We start from the raw sequence: 18,498 nt of genomic DNA on the forward strand, positions 1-18,498 counted from the left end.
TGGTGAATTTTCCATGTCGCGTCAAACGTCGACAGGATAACCGTTGAAATAATCACGAAGCAGAGAAAGGAGTGTCGTTCTTCGCGACATTACAATCTACGTAGAAACCAAATCTGGAGATATGGTATGTCGAGACCACCCCACAGTCACAGTACCTTAGAGGTCTCCTGCGGCTGAATAGGAAAGAGTGTTCACATTTCTTCTTGGTGGCCGGGAACGGTGGGAGAGAGACTGAGGAGAGACACTAACCCACAGCAAGCCGCTTGCGCGGAGCCGCCGTATTAAAGTAATATTTCACATGACGGTGAAGTATTACCCCAATGATGACTGAAGAGAAAAGAAAACCAGGAAAGGTCGTCGGGAGGAAGAGATTTTATAGCTGAGGCTCCTGGGCCAAAAATGCGCTAGTGCGTTTTTGGTGGGGTGGGTTATGTAAGCCGTCGAGCCCTCCCAACCTCCTCCAAGAGAGATTGGACCTCCACTGTGAGGGTTCGAGTTACGACGTCGCAAGCAGAGTTTTCTCCTGTTGGTGGATATGGATTTTCATTACGGAGTAAGGATCCAATTTTCTGGATACTGTTTGTTTAGATTGAGTAATGAGAACTGTGAGACGGGATCCTGTACATCTCGTCCAAGAATTCTTGCTTTGCTGCGTCGTGATACGTAGAAACCAGCAGTCAAGAAAAAGGCCAGAACGATGACCAATTGACATGTATACATACTCAAGCTTGAAGAATAACCATGACTGAAGCATGTATTTCCACACAGAGTCCAATATTGGCCCATTATGTCGGCTTTGTAGACAGTTATCTCAGTCCTCTAGGGTACCACATCAGCATAAAGAGAAAACCCTTCATCAACGAGAAGAAACACATGAACTGCTAGTCCGCCTCGTCAGAGCATTGAGATTGAACGGGGCTTTGGCTCCGCATTATGGGCCATGGCTTATCTTGAGGCTGTTAGCTTCATGTGAATGAGGATTCTTCACTTGATGCTTGTCTCGCTTCCATGAGGCTCTCCACCCAAACATATGCCGTCGACTGTATGCCATGACCAACACAAGAAGGAAGAAGCAAATGTTTGGCATGATTTACGTTGATTTCTCGTTTGGTGCTGTGTTGTTACTCGCTCCAGCGGGTGGGCATCTTGCGGCGAACCGACAAGTCCACAGATGCCATTTCCTGGCCCTTGACTACCTCGAGGAGGAAGTCGAAACTCTGCAAGGGTGACTTGACGAATTGAAATTGAGCGCTAGCAAGTCCATAAATCGGTCAATTTCTTGGCAGAGTCCACCTCATGTCCATAGAGGCGCGTCTCTATGCTCTCATCGCGAATATATGCCTAAGTGAAACTGAAGTCTAGCACATACGACCATACCCACCGGAGAACTCGGGATCCCGTCCGCTCTCCCATAGATAAGCCGGTGAGGGGCGGATTAGTAGTTGGGTCGGTGACGACCAGCGAATCCCCGCTGTTGTATGTTTATGCTTTAAGATGTGATATCTTTTTGTAGTGTGGTTCTCTTTTGCACCTTGGTTGGACTACCCCCTCGGCTCGGGCCGGGACATCATGACCTGTCCAGGGTGGTGTTGTGAGCTCATCGCATAAAGCAAACCATGATAAAGAGCTAGAGGACGTCTTGAGATGCCCTTTGTGCTTGTTTGGTGCCCCAGTCCCCTGGTAACTGCCCTTTGGACCGGCCATTGGCCTTGGTTGGAGTTCACTCATTCTTCTGTCCTTCGTCGTCTAACAAGGGTCATAAAATAAAATAAAATAAAATACAAACTGATCTAATTCGAAGCCTAGTTCTTCTGAAGTCTCTTTATGTATTTTCCTTTCGTGAAGGCTTTTTTGTCTCATTCTAAACATCCACGAACTTCTATTCCCATGTATCATACAGGATCCACGGCACCCCAATGGATGATTAAGTACATGTGCCTTTGCTACATCTTCAATAATGATGCTTGTGCTTGTCCTCCTGACTCTATCGACCAAGCCAAGAATCACACCAACTTCACATGTTTCTTTCATCTTCTGCATCAACCTCAAAGCAGCACCATGACCAAACATCTTTCCATGCGCAATAATCGGTATCTTCTTTTTCGTACCTATAATGAACTCTAACCTATGACTAATGATTTTCAGAAAGCAATACGCATCTTGCAAACTCCTCCGAGTAACCAAACCCAAACTCGGCGCAGATTTTCCCGTTTTTATTTTACCTCGCGGTAGCGAACGCCTTTCATATTCCCGTTCTTTACATACCCTAGAAACGTTTAAGAGAAAGAGATGATAACAAAAAGAAAGTAGAAGCAAAACAAGAAACTGCCGTCTGAGGCGTAGACTTCAGAGTGTGATAAGAATCAGGGGTAGACAGAGTCGCCCCTCTGAAGCAATGGGCGTTGGTCCCAGCGATCCTCGTCAATGCTCTGATCGTCGTCGTACTCTTCTTCGTCTTCAATGGGGTTGTTGCGCCTTTGGCGACCATCAATGCTATTACTCTCGGGGTTGCTGTACATGAAGTACTGGGCAAAGACGCCGAGATCGAGGAACAGAGTGACAAGGCTGCCAGCGAGCCAGCTGAGGTTGACAAGGATGTATCGTCCATAAATGTGGCTGGCCTCGCCGGGCTTGCAGTGTTCGTGCTTGCACTTGGGCTCGTAGGCGAAGATGGAGAGGACGTAGGTGATGTTTCCGAGGCAGGCAAAGAGGAAGAAGAGCATGCTAAGCCCATCAGTCGTCTTGCGCCGCCAGTTGAGGATGAGCTGAGGAAGGCGAGAAGCGATATAGGCGACAGTGCAGAGATATCCAAAGATCTGACCAAGAAGATTGAACTCCAAAGAGTCCTGTTTTTCGCCACCAGTATTGTCCTTGTCGCCAGAGGCCTTTTGGCCGAGGAACCAACCAAGAATGCCGGCTGCGATGACCATCATGACGATGATGGAATTCCAGACCAGGGTTTGAAGGACAGTGGGTTCTTGCGGAGTGGCATCTTCAGCGATATGCGGAACAGCTGGAGACAGGCCCGACCAGTCTGAGCCTCGGCGCTCGTGGTGATGATACCCGTTTGACAGTAGACCAGTGCGCTCATTGGGTTCGCCCGGGGCTGGGTTGGCCGGTTTCGGAGTGTGGGCCGGAGGGTCGCGCCAGGTGAATCCGCGATAGTAAAAGCACTGGCCGAGGAGGACGAGATCGGCGATCGTATAGTAGATGGCGAGAATGATCTAGAGAGCAGATGGGTGAGCAATTGGCGTTTGGGTGAGGGGGCAAAAAACGCGAAATCGTACCATGGTCGGCAAGACGCCCTGCAGGACAGCACCAAGAATATTGAAGACATCGCCAAGTAGCCAGACGATGATGAATTGAATGGAAAGGGCATCGGCGCTGCTACGTTGGAAATTCTGGATGATTTGGGGAGAGAAGACAACAACTGGGCGAGGGAGTCAGCTTTGCTCGAGATGGTATGAAGGGAGGCGCAAGACTTACCCCAACAGGCGATGGAGATGGAGCTGCAGAGAAGGCCGAGTCAGCTACTGCATCGATTGAGAACAAAAGGACGGAATATACTAACCCACAAATGCCCGAGATGGCTTCAACATCGAGGTTGAGGATCTGAGTGGGAGGCGTCATGGTGCTGAACCAAGTCATGATAACCCTGGGCGAAGGATCGCAGAGCTCTGCAGCTGCAGCGGCACCCTAGCTTGCAGCAAACACGTCCAGCCGGGCCGATCGATGAGGTCGTTTGCTATCGTACTCTGTCGTCCCAGTGCATTCGCAGCTCAAAAAAGATCCAACCGATGTAAGGCGTAGTTGAAGTTGACGTCGAAGTAGGTTTTAAAGGGAGAGAAGAAATGTTTGGGGGGTGTGACTCGGAAAGAGAATGAAAGACTTTTTCCACAATCGCACGCACGCACGTTCGTTTGCGGGTGCAGGTGCCAAATTTTTTTTTTCTCCAGTCGCGACACAGCAGGAGCCTCCTTCCAGAAAATGGATGGTCCACGTGCCACCAAATATAGTTCCAAGGTAGCGGCGCAGACGTCACCGCACCTGGAAAGAATGCGGGGGAAGCATGCACTAGCGACATGCCCTGGACTTGGCCGACTCGCCTGGAGCATGTGCTGAAGAAGGATTTTTTCCAGGGGACCTCGGTGTGCCCGGGGCACCGCGGAGTGGCCCGGCGGGCGGGAGATGCAGATCTGGGCCTGTCCGTCTTGGGGCCTTTGAACGGCCAATGCATCCATGCTGTCCCAGGAAGGCTTGAGTTATCAGTTTGACCAATTGAAGCTGTTGAATAGATTGACAAGGGAAGCAAACCCAAAGCTGGGCAAGCAATTTCTTTGCATTCAACCTGAGACTTGTTGGCTGTGTTGAAAACAACGCTTGTGAGATCAAACAATGTGAATGAGGCAATTGGACGGCATCATGACGATCACCCAGGGCTTCAGGTTCCCCGGCTTACAAGACTGTTACAGCCTCCAACTCTGGATGGAACAAAAGCAACAAAGAAACCAATCACGATGCAGACCATATCAAGAAACTGACTCATCACTCAAGCTTCATCCCGCTCCGCAATTCATCCCGCTTTCGCCGCAACGCAACGTGGGTTGGGTTGTCTGTAAGCAACAGGTAGGTACGGAGCTGTAACCTCCCCTCACCGCTGGCCCACAATGGATCCCAAACAACGAGCGGACCCTAGATTTGAGTACGGGTACTTCGGAGTACAATCCGACGACCGTTTTTAAAATCTCGCCTCTTTTGCTGCAAACACCATCACAAAGTCATTGCCCGCGTTGAAAGATAGACTCAAGTTGAGTGTCGATATTCATTCACAACTTTACCCTTCACACAACTCTCACTGGGCACCTCCAACTATCAACACCTTTACGTTACACGCATTACAAATCCATCCCAGCGCCTCCGCGCAAGCCATCTATCCCACGTCCAATGCCAGCAGACGCCCCGCTGTCCGAGCTGCCCATCATTGCAGCTCTCCAAGACGACGACTCGATGCTGACTCGCCGCTTCGGAAAAGAGGTTGTCAACTACTATGCCGGTGGCCGCATCAACCGCTATTCATTCCTCCGCGCTGATGCTGCGTTCCTGCGGAAGGCTGCCGTGAGCCCCACCGCCCGGTACTTGGCTCTCAACGACCTGAACCCTCTTGTCGTGGACAAGAAGAAGCTCGCATATCTCACATTTGACGAGGTTCAGTCGCTGGTCGGCCCGGACCCGTTTGGTCTCACTGAGGATGAGGCTATTCAAGCGTTCGACTCGGCTCAGACCAAGCCTCTTATCGTATTCCTTGGCATGTTAGAAGGAGAAAATGAGACTGATCATATCGCTTCCGGAGATCACGGTGATATCAAGGGCCACCCTTACTTTGCTGTTGACATCACCCCCAAGGGAACCCATGCCGAAAAGGCGACGAGCTTCTTGGCGGACAAGGAGGGCAAGGGTCTCTCGCTTGACAAGAACCCCCGTGCAATGTCCCATAACCCCGACGCTGGTAAGCCACCTCCGATTACCCTGTGTATTACACAGTTGTTAACGTTCCTGCAGCCGCCCTGTACGCCCAGGCAAGGTCTATTGTTGACTGGAACGCCCGGAACCCCTTCTGCGCCGGCTGTGGACAGCCAAACCTCTCTGTTCATGCTGGTTACAAGCGAGTCTGCCCCTCAACGGACCGCAAGGGCGGCGACAGCGGGGAGCCTCGAGCTGACTGTCCCACACGCCACGGCGTCTCCAACGTTTGCTTCCCCAGAACCGATCCCACCATGATCGCTGCCGTTGTCTCCGCAGACGGTAAACGACTCTTGCTTGGACGCCAGAAGCGTTGGCCCCCTTACTGGTATAGCACTCTTGCTGGTTTCCTCGAGCCTGGTGAATCTATCGAGGAATCTGTGCGCCGAGAGGTTTGGGAGGAGAGTGGTGTTCGTGTTGGACGGGTTGTTATTCACTCGAGTCAGCCGTGGCCGTACCCCGCGAGTCTGATGATCGGTGCCATTGCTCAGGCGCTTCCCGGAGAGGGCGAGAAGATTACCCTGAACGACAAGGAACTGGAGGTGGCAAAGTGGTTTGAGATCGAGGAGGTCCGCAAAGCTCTTGAGACGGGGACGAGTCCCTTGGGAGAGGCTGCCCCTGAGGGATACAAGGAGGGAGATCTTAGACTGCCACCTATCCAGGCTATTGCCAACCGGTTGATTACTGCTGTTGTTGAGGGTTTTTTGAGCGCGGCTCCCAAGATCTAGGAGCGAGTCTTCATAGATACATAGAATAGGAAGGGAATATAGAAGCGTTGAAGCATGACTTATGCGTACTGGAGTAGATGGTTGGCACGCATCCACTGAGCGTTTGGCAGAAAGACAGGCTATGCTTAGTGAACTCTTATGGGTATCTCTCTATCACTTTATGTTAAAATAATCTAAGAATGAGTAAAACAAAGGATAATTATCGTAGTATTTTAGGTAAGAATCATCAACCTGTCGTCAGCACAGACTCGTTCCTTTCGGGGGTTGAACTCACGGCTCATTGATTGCAGCTGCTCCAACCGCAACGTTGTCTCATCGACCGTCAGGTTCTTCGATTGCTCATCTGCGAGCTCTCTCATCACCGACCGAAGGGCAGCACGTCGAATGATACGGTCGCGGTACTTCTTGGCGCGGGCACTCCCGTCATGGGTTCGCAGAGCTCCTCGTCAACAAGCGTGATTCGGTTACCTTGACTTGAATATTGGAAATAGGTAATTGCCTGCATCTTGCCTGTCTGGAGATGCTTCTCTAGCTTGTCCTTCCCATGTAATGAATGTGGGAACAGCCAGCCCTCCTGAGCCCCACACGCAGGCGCCCCCAGTGTATCCTCAATGCCCCGGTCGATGGTGAGGTTTGATGGATGGTCGTAGAAGCCTTGCTATTGTTCCTGACGAGTCACCACCACACAGCGATGGCACTTGGCCTCCTCTTCGGCCATGTGGGCAACGGGATCTGAAACATGAAATGCAAGTACCTTGGAGGACGAACGAGAGACTCCCTACGACGAGCGCGGGAAGGACATGGAGAGACCAAGATGACAGTTGGAGCTAGAGAGTTGTGAGAAGTTACCACTAGGACCCCTTTGGTGATCTTGGGTGGTGGAAAGATCAGTGACCGCAGGGGAAACACATTGGGACGAGCCTTGTTCAATAAATTCCCGCGAGACACGACAGGGCAAGATAAAAGAAGGCGACCTTAAAGATTCTTAAGGATAAGGGCCACTGGATCACTGCCGCCTGTACCCTAAACCTGATTGCTACTCAGCATAAGACACACCAGCAAATCCATTCACAAGTCGGCACTTTGAGAGAATGGGCTTTTCGGCCCACCAGGCTCATCAGCACGCTGAAACCTAAGTTTCTGAACCAACCTTCTCCTCTTTTGCTACCACCATTAGACCAGGACACTTTTAGGACATCCAATACCAAGACTGGGAAGGGCTTCCTACTCTACTAACTTGCTGAATTTCACACTCTCTTCATAATTTCCTTCGTGATACTTGTTGTCATGATGGGAGCAATTGAGGTCCTCCTCTTTACTGCCACCACCATTACCAGACCCAGCCTCCTCCTCACTGCCCCTTGTTGGAGCATCTACCCCCTCCTCTGAACCTGTAAGTCTATACTTGTCGCTTCTAATATCCATGGGGCCTTCAGGGCGAGGATTGGCGTCTTGGCCCCTGCTGCTGAGTAGGTTCTTGATAATAACTTTCAGACAAGGGGGCATTTGGAGAGACAAAAGACGCTCGCCTCGCCCTTAAAGGCACTGCTCTTCTTCGCCACCCCCATGGTAGTGTCTTGGGCTCTGATGGATTAGGCAAATGGTTATTCAACTTGGGAGCTCGGGGTAGCTCTCGAATAATCTTGTTGATGTCTGACTTGGAGAACGTCTCGTAGGACTCATCAGTGTGGATATCAACTGTACAGCCTGATCTAACAACTCAGCCGAAAATGGATATCCATGTCGTCCTTCCCAGTGAGATACTTTGACCAACACTAGATCTCGCCTTGAAAAGAAGTACTCAGAGCATAAGATTATGACAGACCTAGTCATACTGACGCATTATCTTTGCGAGAGTAATAGGAACAGGGTAAGGTATAAGACTGCCGTGACGTTATCTATTCATTAGGTGTAGTATAAGAAGCATCCCAGAAGGTTAATAGACACGCAGGTAAAATATTACAAGACCACTCGCCGCGTAGAACCTGTGTGAAGGGTCAGCTTTGTTTTCTATTTCGCGTGCCAAGGTTATATTTGGCGTAAACCATGGCGGTGGAATCTGTTGTCTCTGCTTTCAGCAATTCCGATGTGTGTAGGCTGGATGACCATGCGAAAGAAAGATCTATGGGAGGGTTATCAATGTTATGTCTTTTGTTCCTTGGGATAATTTTTGCCAGGTAAACCTTTTTGTCCTATGTAGGGACATGCTGCCGCGTTTACAGGGCGGCGATCCATGTTTATTCCCGTAGGAAATTACGAGAGAGTATATTTACAGAAGGATTATAAAAGATTAATATTCTTCATTTCATAAGACAGTGTCTCTCAGAGTGTTAGAGGTATTACTGAAACTAATACTTAGTTGCGGGTAAGTTCATTCATTCACAGGCAGTGTCTCTGGGAGCGTTTAAGGTGTTAGTTACCACCCAAGCTGCTGCATCGGCGTAATCCTCTGTTCTAGAAACCTCCTGTCCGGGCACTGTCTCTGAATTAAAACATTCACCAGAGTAGTAGATGTCGTTTGCTATTGTTCATGATTCACTCACAAAGCCCAACAGGGTCAGTTGGGTACCTTCTGCCGCAAGGCAGGTACGAGGAGGCAAGATTTTTGAGAATCACCCGAATTGGGCGGTTATGTCACTGTAAAACGGAGATCTAACAAATGTTTACCTACTCTTGACCTTGTCTCTCTTTTCGTTTCCATCACTCAGAGCAAAAGCCTCAACCCTCATCAACCATACCCTACCCTCCTCCTTGAATCCTCCTTCCCCCTCCCGCAACACCAACTGCTCTGGGGCCAATTTCCACCTCCCATTCGTACCAACGCCACTTCGTTCCATCCACCATCCGACTCGAGTTCAATATCCGTCCTGACACTCTCTCACCCCTCTCGCCTGTGGAGTATTGTCCGCGGGTCGTCCCTCAACTCATCTCCTGCCGACTCTGGGCCCGCCTTGATGAAACGAGAACCGAGGACCACCTGGAGTACGTCGCTCAGTGGATGCTGAAGGATCTCGAGGTGAGCTTCTCAACACCATCTTATACCGCTCGAACTCTTGAAATAAGGCTCTAACTGGCCGTTTGAAAGGCCCCGGGTATCAATGCGTTGTTTCTTCAACGACAGCGACTCTCCACCATGTCTTCCAGTGGCTCAAGCGACGATGAAGAGCAGCGTTTCGACCAGATGCTAGGGAATATAGAGGTCGATGATCTTCATGAGGCAGATATAGAAGCCATAATCAACCAAATGGTTTGCGAAGTGTTCAGGCCGGCTGGAAGAAACCCAACGGATCACTCGACCTGCTTCCAAGCCTGTGTTGACATGGTGAAGGATACAGATGTCATTCATGCTACCAACTTCAGGGAATGGGAGAAGCATCGGTACGTCCTGGCTGGCCTGTTTGCCCTGCGGTCAGTGGCGCTCGCAGCCAGGCCAGCTAACCCAGTTGAGTTTTGGATGATCAATGCTCCCGTGGCCGTCGCAGCTGCAGCAGCGCTCAGCCTACCCCGGATGCAAATTCAAAAGGACAGCCCACTCATCAACACTTTCAACGAGAGTAATCTCTGGGACTGGGTTGGATGTGCCATCGACCTTTGGGCAACATCAGCACGCCAATTCGTCTCCACACTCCCACGTGGATCGATTGTTCACCCCATGCAACAGGGGAAGAAGACAGACCTAAGCGGCCTGCTACCATGCACTGCCTACCCGTTGCAATCCGTTACCCTCTCACTCTTCGTTCATCTTCGCATCTTGAAAGCCACAATCCCGCGTCAGAGTTGGCTTCAGGAGCAGATGGTCCCGAGACTCGCCATCACTCGCCGAGAAGAAGCCATGGAGAAGGGAAAAGAGGTGCTGGCGAAGCTTGGGAGTGAGCACCATGACCAAGCCGCTCTCAGAGAGCCGTTGAATGAGTGGCTTACTTACAAGTTCCTCCTCGTTCTCCCAAGAGATGTCAAGGACAAGCTCTGGCTATGGTCTCGTCAACACAACTCATTATGGCAACCCTGGATTCTACGAGCCAGTCAAGACTTGACTGAACACCATAAAATTGTCCACTCATCACAGATTTCTGCACGGCTAGCATCTCAAGACCTCCGGCGATGGTTGGATCATGGACGATGTCTTGTCATTCTCCTCGAAGATCGAGTCTCTAGGGGCACCCTAGTCCAAATTGTCCATTGGATGCGATATGAACACGGGAACGAACGACACATTGTGTCGTCAGAGATCACCAAACTATGGAAGATGGTGACAGAGAACTTGAAATCAAAACTGACTCCTGAGCGCTTGCCTGTTCAGAGGTCCCAGGAGCCATTGTTCGTGGGCCCCAGAGATGAGGCTGACAGAGAGGCCTTGGTCAAAATCATCCAACAGATTCTTGATGCAAGCATCTGCGTGAGTCCAAAGTGTCCATCTATTGTGGATACCTGGCTGGTATTGCTTCCAAAGATGGGCGACACTCTGCTTCCCAGCTTCTGCTTCGACTCAGACAAGGCGAAACAGAGACGGGCTTTGGCCGAGAAGCGCCCCTGGCAAACAAGACTGGACGACGAAAAGTTTTCCGAAATGGCAGCTACGGTAAACAAGATTGATCCAGAGAGTCTGCTGATTGCCTTCATCGTTTTCCACGTCTACGTGCCTCAGATCCTGGACGATAAGGATTCCGAACTGCTGGCGCAGTGTCTCCAACCCCCCGAGGCGGTCTCAAAGACGTCGCCAAGGATCGTTTTCAGGAGAAAACGGAGATACTCAGAGGTTGAGCCTTGAGTATGAAGTGGTGATTTGTGCCTTCTGGGAGCCGAAGCTGGTGGCTTGGAGAGGAAAATCGCAAAGGGTGTAGGCGCAAAAGCCAAGATTGAGGACTCGAGAATTCAGGGGTTTTGGACGGGGCTTCTGTATTTCTAGACTTTCGCTTCAGTACAAATCGATTTACAACAATTTTACAAATCTGATTTATTCAGCGCTTATTGCTACCCGTAGGCATTAAAATATCCTTTAGAGGCAGTGATCATGCCAATGGGTAATGAAAATACTCGCCTTGGTAGAGATTGTCCATTCTAACAGGGCCACCCTTCACGAATTCTTACGATCATCTGATCTCATTTAATATCATAGTAATCCATAATTGCAAGAAAGAGATCTAAACCAAAGTAATGCTCTCATGGAGTTCTTTCAATTACTTATCCCATAAGACACAAGCCATGGATGTACTAATATCAAATGACCAAATCGGCGTGGTAAATATCTTCTCCCTGGATCATCAAGGAAGAAGTCCCAAAGGAGAGTCCCATTAGATAAAATAAAGAGCACATTGTGTGGCTTTTGGTAAGAAGGAAAAGAAGGTTGTACTTGATAGTTACATCTTGACAGAAATTAAGGGTGGGAGGCATCGACTTTGTTCAAGTGGGAATGCCCCTCTCCCAGGTACCACGGGAATCTCACCGGGAATCTTCAACAAGAGCACTCTAAAGAGACGAATAAAGTTCATCTATTATCAAGGCTATCTACAAGCCTTTAATTTACCAATTTTCATCATCATGTTGGTTTTATTGGACAGTCTGACAGACCTCAACACCATGGTCTATATGTGAAATTGCGAGACGAAAGAGGAGCGGGTTTTGCCAGTCACTCACCTTTTTTCGCACTCGTCGCAATAGGGTTACCGAATATGAGCAGAAATTCGAGATGAAGCACTGGTATCTTGAGACATCAAGGAGTTTCCCGGGCGCTTATACGCCAGTTGTAGTACATCACTTAGACAATACTAGAGTGAAGTCATCTACATTATATATCATCCCTACGCAGACTTTCATCTTTAATCAGGGCCATTCAAGTCTTCTATTCCCTACCAAATTATCATCCGGTATCTATTTCTTCTGCAGCCAGCTCTCCCATCATCATAAACTTTGATCAATCCCGTTGAAGCTTCAACCCTTCTCATCACTTGCAACCTTCAACCCCTTTCCACCTGCAAGTCTCAACTCTCGCTCAAGGACTTTGCCACTTCAGCCACCTATTTGGACCACCTAATCACCTCTGCCATCTCCTTCGCAGGCCTCGAGTGGAGCTAGATAAGCTAATACCTCAACAATCTCCATCCTTCACGGGTAGGACATCGACCCATGGGGCCTTGCTCAGCAGCACTGATCCAGATTATAGGAGAATTGAGTCTGACCCCCCAAGCACCAGTCAACATGGGTCTCTGGGAAGTCAAAGACGACAAGAAAACCCTGAACAAGGAACTATTCCTCGGCCTAATGGAGCAGCACTGGCTCGACTGGGGAGCAGAGAAGCTGTCGCGAAAGGAGAAGCAAGCATGGATTGGAATCACTGAGATTGTCTACAAAGGCAAGGTCAAGGTCATGACCGACCTTCCTGAGCCCGACACTTGGGCAGAGGTGACCACGTACAAGGTCCTCTTCCCCAAGGAGTTCTTCTACTCTCGATACGCCGCCGTTGCCCAGATCAAGTTCCCACAGGCCGATCTTGCAAAGTGGGAGCCCAATGTCAGCGGGCCTACGACTACCCACGCTTTCCAGCAGAATCGCTTCATCAAGCAGAAGAGACTGGGGGAGTGCTTCAGACAGGCTACGGAGCTCTCTAAGCGTGCCTGGACCCCCGAGCCGACACAGAGCGTGTACCCTCTTGCCAAGAGATCTCGCAACCTCCCAGCCAAGGAAGCCCCCGTTGAGACTGGCCCAGTGAACCAGGTGGACGGGCCTCTCATTTCTAAGCCGGAAGATGTTTCCAAGATCTTTGGCAACATTGAACAGCAGCTTGCTTCGGTTCGCGCCGCGGCTGAATCCAACACCAAGATTCATCAGCATGCCGTCGATGAGTTGCGGAAGTCTCACGAGCCAGAGCTCAAGAAAGTCCAGAAGTACGCTGAAGATACCATCAAGTCTATTCGCGAGGGCCACCGAAAGGAGATGGAGGATACCAAGAAGGCTCATGAGGAAGAGCTCACCAAGGTTTGCGGTACCTACCAGGCGGCCATCTCTACCCTCAACAATGCATGTCTCGATGGGATTGCCGCGCTTGAGAAGGCGCGTCAGAAGGCTCTCAAGGCCTGCCTCGATGGAGCCGAGTAGGCTTCTCCAGAGCAGAGTCAGGTGGTTTGGCCCTAGGACAAGGGGTAGAAAAGCTCATCATAAAACACCTGAGTGCTTATGACAAGTAGTGGACACTTCAGCTATGAATGGAAACCTAAAACCGTTGAAATCACATCACATGGCAGAAACATTTGAGATATTTTAAGAAATTGCACGTGCGTATTGTTTCTATTTGCAGAATATGCTAAGAACGCTACCCGCCTCGCTGATATTAAACGTTGAAGGATATTACAGTCCAAAATGTACAATTGTTACTTCTTCCGCTTTCATATATGGGTATCTCTCCATCTCATTCGCAATCAAACCACTTAGAACAGGTTTCGGAGGGCCCTCTTGGGCAGCTGGGACCAGACAAGGGGCTCCTTAGGCTCAGGCTCGTCAAGCATGACAGCACCAGTGGCCAGATCCATCTCGGAGGAGGGGATGTACATGCGCCACTGGCGGGTAAAGATCTTGTAGCCAAAGTAGAAGAGGGCGACGGTGAAGAAGGCGAGGTAGGAGCTGAAGAAGGCCTCGGCGTTGGGGGAGGCGCCGGAAGCAGGGTAGAGGGCAGTGTAGAAGGAGGCGACCAGGGCGAGGATGTTGAGGCCAAGACCGAAGTAGCTGCCAAAGACACCGAAGGGGGTCTTGTAAGGGATGAGATCCATGTTGAAGCCCTGAGCACGCATACCAGAGCGCATGCGGATGTGGGCCAGGCAGATGCTGCCCCAGACGAACAGGAAGCCGAGACCAGTAAGAGCCAGGAGCCAGCCGAAGATCTCACCACCGCTGGGGGCAGCGCCAATGTAGGCCAGGAGACCGAAGGCGATCTGGAGGAGGACACAGTACAGGGGGCGGCCCTTGGAGTCGATGTACTTGAAGAAGGAGGGGGCCATGTTGCGCTCAGCCATGGCCTGGATGGTTCGGGTAGAGCCGAAAGTGCAAGAGTTGGCGACACTGAGGACGGAGATGGTGATGACAGCGTTCATGATGCTGGGGAGGACCTTGATACCGGCATCCTGGATAGCAAGAACGAAAGGAGAGGCCTTGGTGTTGGCACCGCTGGCTCCCATGAGACGAGGGTCGTTGGCGGGAAGGATGAGACCGACGATGAACAGGTTCAGAATGTAGAAGATGGCAATTCGCCAGAAGACCTGCTTGGAAGCCATGGGGATGGACTTGCGAGGGTTGGCAGACTCGGCAGCGGCCAGACCAACCATCTCAGTACCACCGAAGGAGAAGGCGGCAACGACAAAAACACTGCAGAAACCCTTGAAGGTGGTGAAAGCACCGGGGTCGTGCCAGTACTTGGCGCCGATGTATCCCTTGTCGCCGGCACCACCGCAGTTGATGACAATACCGAGGATGATGAAACCAACACAGGCGCAGATCTTGATGATACTGAGGACGAATTCGACTTCTCCGTAGCCGCGGACTCCGAAGATCTGTACGATGATGAGGGCGACCAGGAAGACTGAAACCCACACTGCCATGTTGATATCTTCTCTCCAGAACTTGATGGTGATGGAGGCAGCGATCAGCTCGAAAGGAAGGACAGTTAACCAGGCAAGAGCGTATTGTACACCCATACTGAAGCCCCAGGAAGGATCGACGAATCGGCAGATGTAGGTGAAGAAGGCTCCGTTGATGGGGTAGAGGACGGCCATCTCGGCGAGGGCCAAACAGGTGCAGAGAAGCATGACACCGATAATCATGTAACCGATGACGAGAGAGGCAGGACCACCCTTCTGAAGGGCACCACCAGAACCGACGAAAAGACCAGCACCAATTGCGCCACCTGTTGTTGTTGGTTAGTTGTTGAGTTCCAGGGGTGGTGGAGTTGAGGTCATACCGATGGCAATCATCTGCATGTGGCGGTTCTTGAGATCTCTCTGGAGAGAACCAGTCTGAGTGGTCTCACCAGCCTCGACATCCTGAGAAGATCGGACGTCGGTGACGGCTTCCTTGCCGTAGTCGGCGGGAGGTGTGGAAGACATGATGTTGATGGTGTAAGTGAGAAAAGGTAGAGAGGGGATGTAGAGATGAGAGTGATGAAGCTCTTGGCCTTCGAAAACAGAAACGGAGGGGAGGAAGGGTGTCTATTTGTATCCGTTCCAGAAGGTGTCTCTATGTGATATCCTGTAAGGTCGTGTTCAAGATGCTGATGCTCCCCCTCCCCTCCTGGTCTAGAGTGGCGCCGGGGAGTTGGCCCCAAAAGATGGAGGGTGACCCATCACCTGGGGCGATGGTGTGCAGGGTCAGGCCCCGGGGACTCTAACCGGGTTGAGAAAAGCAGCTGCCTATCCTGCTCGTTGGCCCCGGAGAGTTTATCTTTGAGGCTAAAGAGGGTGCGCAAGCTTGGGTTGTGGACAGAAAAGGCTGAGAAGGCATGGTTTAAGGATGTGATGATACCCCAGATTTTAAAGAGGAAATTATGAAGATGAGGATAATTCTATAGAATAGACCTTGAACATTCTTGCAATGTCATTTTTGGTATTCTTAGACCCCGTTTAGAGACACAACCAAAGCGTCGAGTCGCGACCCCATTCTCAAGGCCTCGTCCTCTGTCTCTCCCCCACCGCGTATCGTGGGTGGATACAAGATTTTCCCACCCACCATCCGTTCGTTCGTTTGCCTCTACTAGTCTACTGGTTCCTCCCCATTTTAGTTTGCCCCTATCTCGGTGCCGCCCGTCGCGCTTAGCCTGCTAGCTTGTAACAAGTTGTTCGGCGAGAGCGAGAGAGTCGTCGTGCCGGTCGTGTCATGGGTGTTTACCGGCCCGGTTCGGCTTGGAGGCGCTTATCGCTTGTTCTTTTGAGTCTGCTTTGTTTGAAAGAGGGAGATTGAATGCCATGATGATCATGACTCGGACAATCAAGTCTGAATTTTCACATTGTGGCTTTTCTTTTCTTTACTCTGCTTGTTTTGGGGGATTTTTGTTTATGCACTGCTGATGCACCTCGTCACGCAACATTCCTTGGCCTCTCGACGTTGGCACGCCTCTTTCAACTGCCGCCGCAGCCACTGACCGTAAAGAACCTCTCGGTTGTTTTCCGTTGGGCCGCCCTTGTCCAAAAGATTCATGGATCTTTGGACTGGAGCAATGTCGTTAGGTGCCCGGTATGGGGCCACCAAGGATGTGATCCTCTTTCCCCCCCCTCCTCCGGGCTTCATACACCATGTCCACAAACGATAAGCAAGCTGGGCTGCTTTGGGAAGGTCATGATGATGTGTATTCCTTGTCTTGACCTCTAAACCCGGTTCAATCAACACGAGACGGACTTCAAATTGAAAGAGTCCATGTTTTGGTTGAGAGGAACCGACTGTTTGGTTATCCCAAGATGCCATCTCGCGATGCCAAGTAAAGTGCCTTGCAGGACAAGACCTTGGCATCTCGGGAAGCCGTCTCGGCGATTGCCAAGGACACATCTCAACGCCAAATCTACTTGGCACACACACATGTCTCGTGTTTTCTTGTGAGGGAGGGTAGCAAGCCTCGAGCTAGTCACCGACGCTAGAAGGCTTCTAGACTGCATCTCTGACCTGTTTTACTCTATGCCTCTGATTGGATCCCTCTCCGCTCCAACAAGCCAAAATCGACCAAGCCTCCGGTGGGATGGCCAGGGTGGATTAATTGACAAAATCTAGGCTTGCACCAACCGAGTTGGAGGCATCCCCCCCCCTCCCTCTTGTTTTCTCTTCAGCTGTCGCGACGCCAGACAGGGGTGCTATCTCTTCCATGAGACGAGCGTATCGAACACTATGGCTGATATCATCGGGGACCCCTTGATTGGCCGATGCCACTGATATCAGCGGCGGCAGCGAAGTGTGTGTATGTGTGTTGTGTAGCTCTCCTCTTCTTCTCCTCACCAGGTTGCTTTTTTTCCCCTCACGTTCAAACAGGCGCGCGTGTGAGGCTCAGCCCCTCCCAAACCCATCTCTTGGCTTTTCTGGGGAAATGGAGATTCAACCATCTGAGCGCAGTGGTCACGACGAGGACCCAGAATCCGGGGAGCGATCTGTAGGAGGATCCTCCCCCAGAGTCGAGACTGTTAAACTCGAGATTCCATTACGAAATCGTTTGCCCTTCTGCGGTCATGATGCGACCGCGTATCTGGGGTACTGTAAGATGGACGAGAGGGAAAGGGGTCAGACCAGAGGGGATCCAATACATTTCGGAGGGGGATACGTGCTACTCCAACTAATAGCCTCACGACGCTAGCCCCTTGAAGAAGGTGTGAATAGAGACCCATACCCATGAGGCCTGCTCAGGACCCCATGGTCTGGTCGGTGCGGAGAAGTTTGGCCAATGTTCCCACTGCGGAACCGTCCACCATCAAGATCTAGGCCTTGGCCTCTTTATTTTTTCCCCACGTAAGCTTGTCCTGTCATCGGATCAATCTGTTGAACTATTCAACTTCTCGATCCACGAAGAAGCCATCGCGGCTACTGTACTCCAAAAAGCCCTTGGACGGTTTGTCCGGTGGCGCCCCTAGCATGGCCTGCTAGCCCCGCGAGCCGCGCGAGACATAATGAATCGTACCACCGGCATTGGTGATGCCGGTTCTGACTGACCATTCCAGAGACGCTCCATGGCATGATTGGCAAATGTCCATCCTGGGTACGGGTTTCAGCTGTTTTACTCTAGTTTGTCGGGATTCGCTTCGTTAGGGCATTGCGACGGTAGCTGGCCCAAGGGAGTGGTAAGTTCTCTCTTACTGTACTGACACTCGTGTCATCCTCGCCACACCTAGGTAGGTTAAGCATAGTCGCATGTGACTTGACTTTCCGTAGATCCCTCCCCCTATCCTAGGGCAGGTACAGTATTATAATGTATAGTATAGGTGCCATTGTAAGAGCTTCTTCAGATGAGTTATCTTTGCCTGTGTGTCAACGACTACTAAAGGCCCAGAAACCAGGATCAACTAAACAGATACCAAATATCTGGCTGAATGGATTCGCATCTTACCTACTTCTTCCAGCCTGCTAAAAGATACTCAAATCTCCCGCAGAGCTGTCAGCAGACTTCTGCATGTCTACACCGAGGTTATCACGCCAAAGCATATCTGCCTGAATGTCATTTAAACCACCAACCAACTCGTGCAGACTAGTTCCCGTTGAAACCTTGACGTAAATCTTTCTCTGTAAATGTGCCAAT

General features: G+C 50.8%; 5 protein-coding genes across 5 annotated transcripts; 3 read left to right on the forward strand and 2 right to left on the reverse strand.

Moving 5' to 3' along the window:
* Window positions 1–2,363: 2,363 nt before the first annotated feature.
* NECHADRAFT_46967 (uncharacterized protein) lies at window positions 2,364–3,630 on the reverse strand (the record flags this gene model as incomplete). Its single annotated transcript, XM_003048882.1, has 4 exons — window positions 2,364–3,224; window positions 3,288–3,430; window positions 3,487–3,509; window positions 3,572–3,630. The coding sequence occupies 4 exons, from the start codon at window positions 3,628–3,630 to the stop codon at window positions 2,364–2,366; spliced, it is 1,086 nt and encodes a 361-aa protein (XP_003048928.1).
* A 1,314-nt stretch (window positions 3,631–4,944) lies between these two features.
* NECHADRAFT_46920 (uncharacterized protein) lies at window positions 4,945–6,248 on the forward strand (the record flags this gene model as incomplete). Its single annotated transcript, XM_003048694.1, has 2 exons — window positions 4,945–5,506; window positions 5,560–6,248. The coding sequence occupies 2 exons, from the start codon at window positions 4,945–4,947 to the stop codon at window positions 6,246–6,248; spliced, it is 1,251 nt and encodes a 416-aa protein (XP_003048740.1).
* Window positions 6,249–9,381: 3,133 nt separating this feature from the next.
* On the forward strand, window positions 9,382–11,016 carry NECHADRAFT_83739 (uncharacterized protein; the record flags this gene model as incomplete). Its single annotated transcript, XM_003048695.1, has 1 exon — window positions 9,382–11,016. The coding sequence occupies one exon, from the start codon at window positions 9,382–9,384 to the stop codon at window positions 11,014–11,016; it is 1,635 nt and encodes a 544-aa protein (XP_003048741.1).
* Window positions 11,017–12,443: 1,427 nt separating this feature from the next.
* Window positions 12,444–13,340, forward strand: NECHADRAFT_83740 (uncharacterized protein; the record flags this gene model as incomplete). Its single annotated transcript, XM_003048696.1, has 1 exon — window positions 12,444–13,340. The coding sequence occupies one exon, from the start codon at window positions 12,444–12,446 to the stop codon at window positions 13,338–13,340; it is 897 nt and encodes a 298-aa protein (XP_003048742.1).
* A 329-nt stretch (window positions 13,341–13,669) lies between these two features.
* Window positions 13,670–15,337, reverse strand: NECHADRAFT_46621 (uncharacterized protein; the record flags this gene model as incomplete). The annotated part of the gene is made up of 2 exons (XM_003048883.1): window positions 13,670–15,138; window positions 15,193–15,337. The coding sequence occupies 2 exons, from the start codon at window positions 15,335–15,337 to the stop codon at window positions 13,670–13,672; spliced, it is 1,614 nt and encodes a 537-aa protein (XP_003048929.1).
* Window positions 15,338–18,498: the final 3,161 nt, after the last annotated feature.

Source organism: Fusarium vanettenii (assembly GCF_000151355.1).
Source record: "Fusarium vanettenii 77-13-4 chromosome 8 genomic scaffold NECHAsca_10_chr8_2_0, whole genome shotgun sequence".
NCBI classification, from domain to species: Eukaryota; Fungi; Ascomycota; class Sordariomycetes; order Hypocreales; family Nectriaceae; genus Fusarium; species Fusarium vanettenii.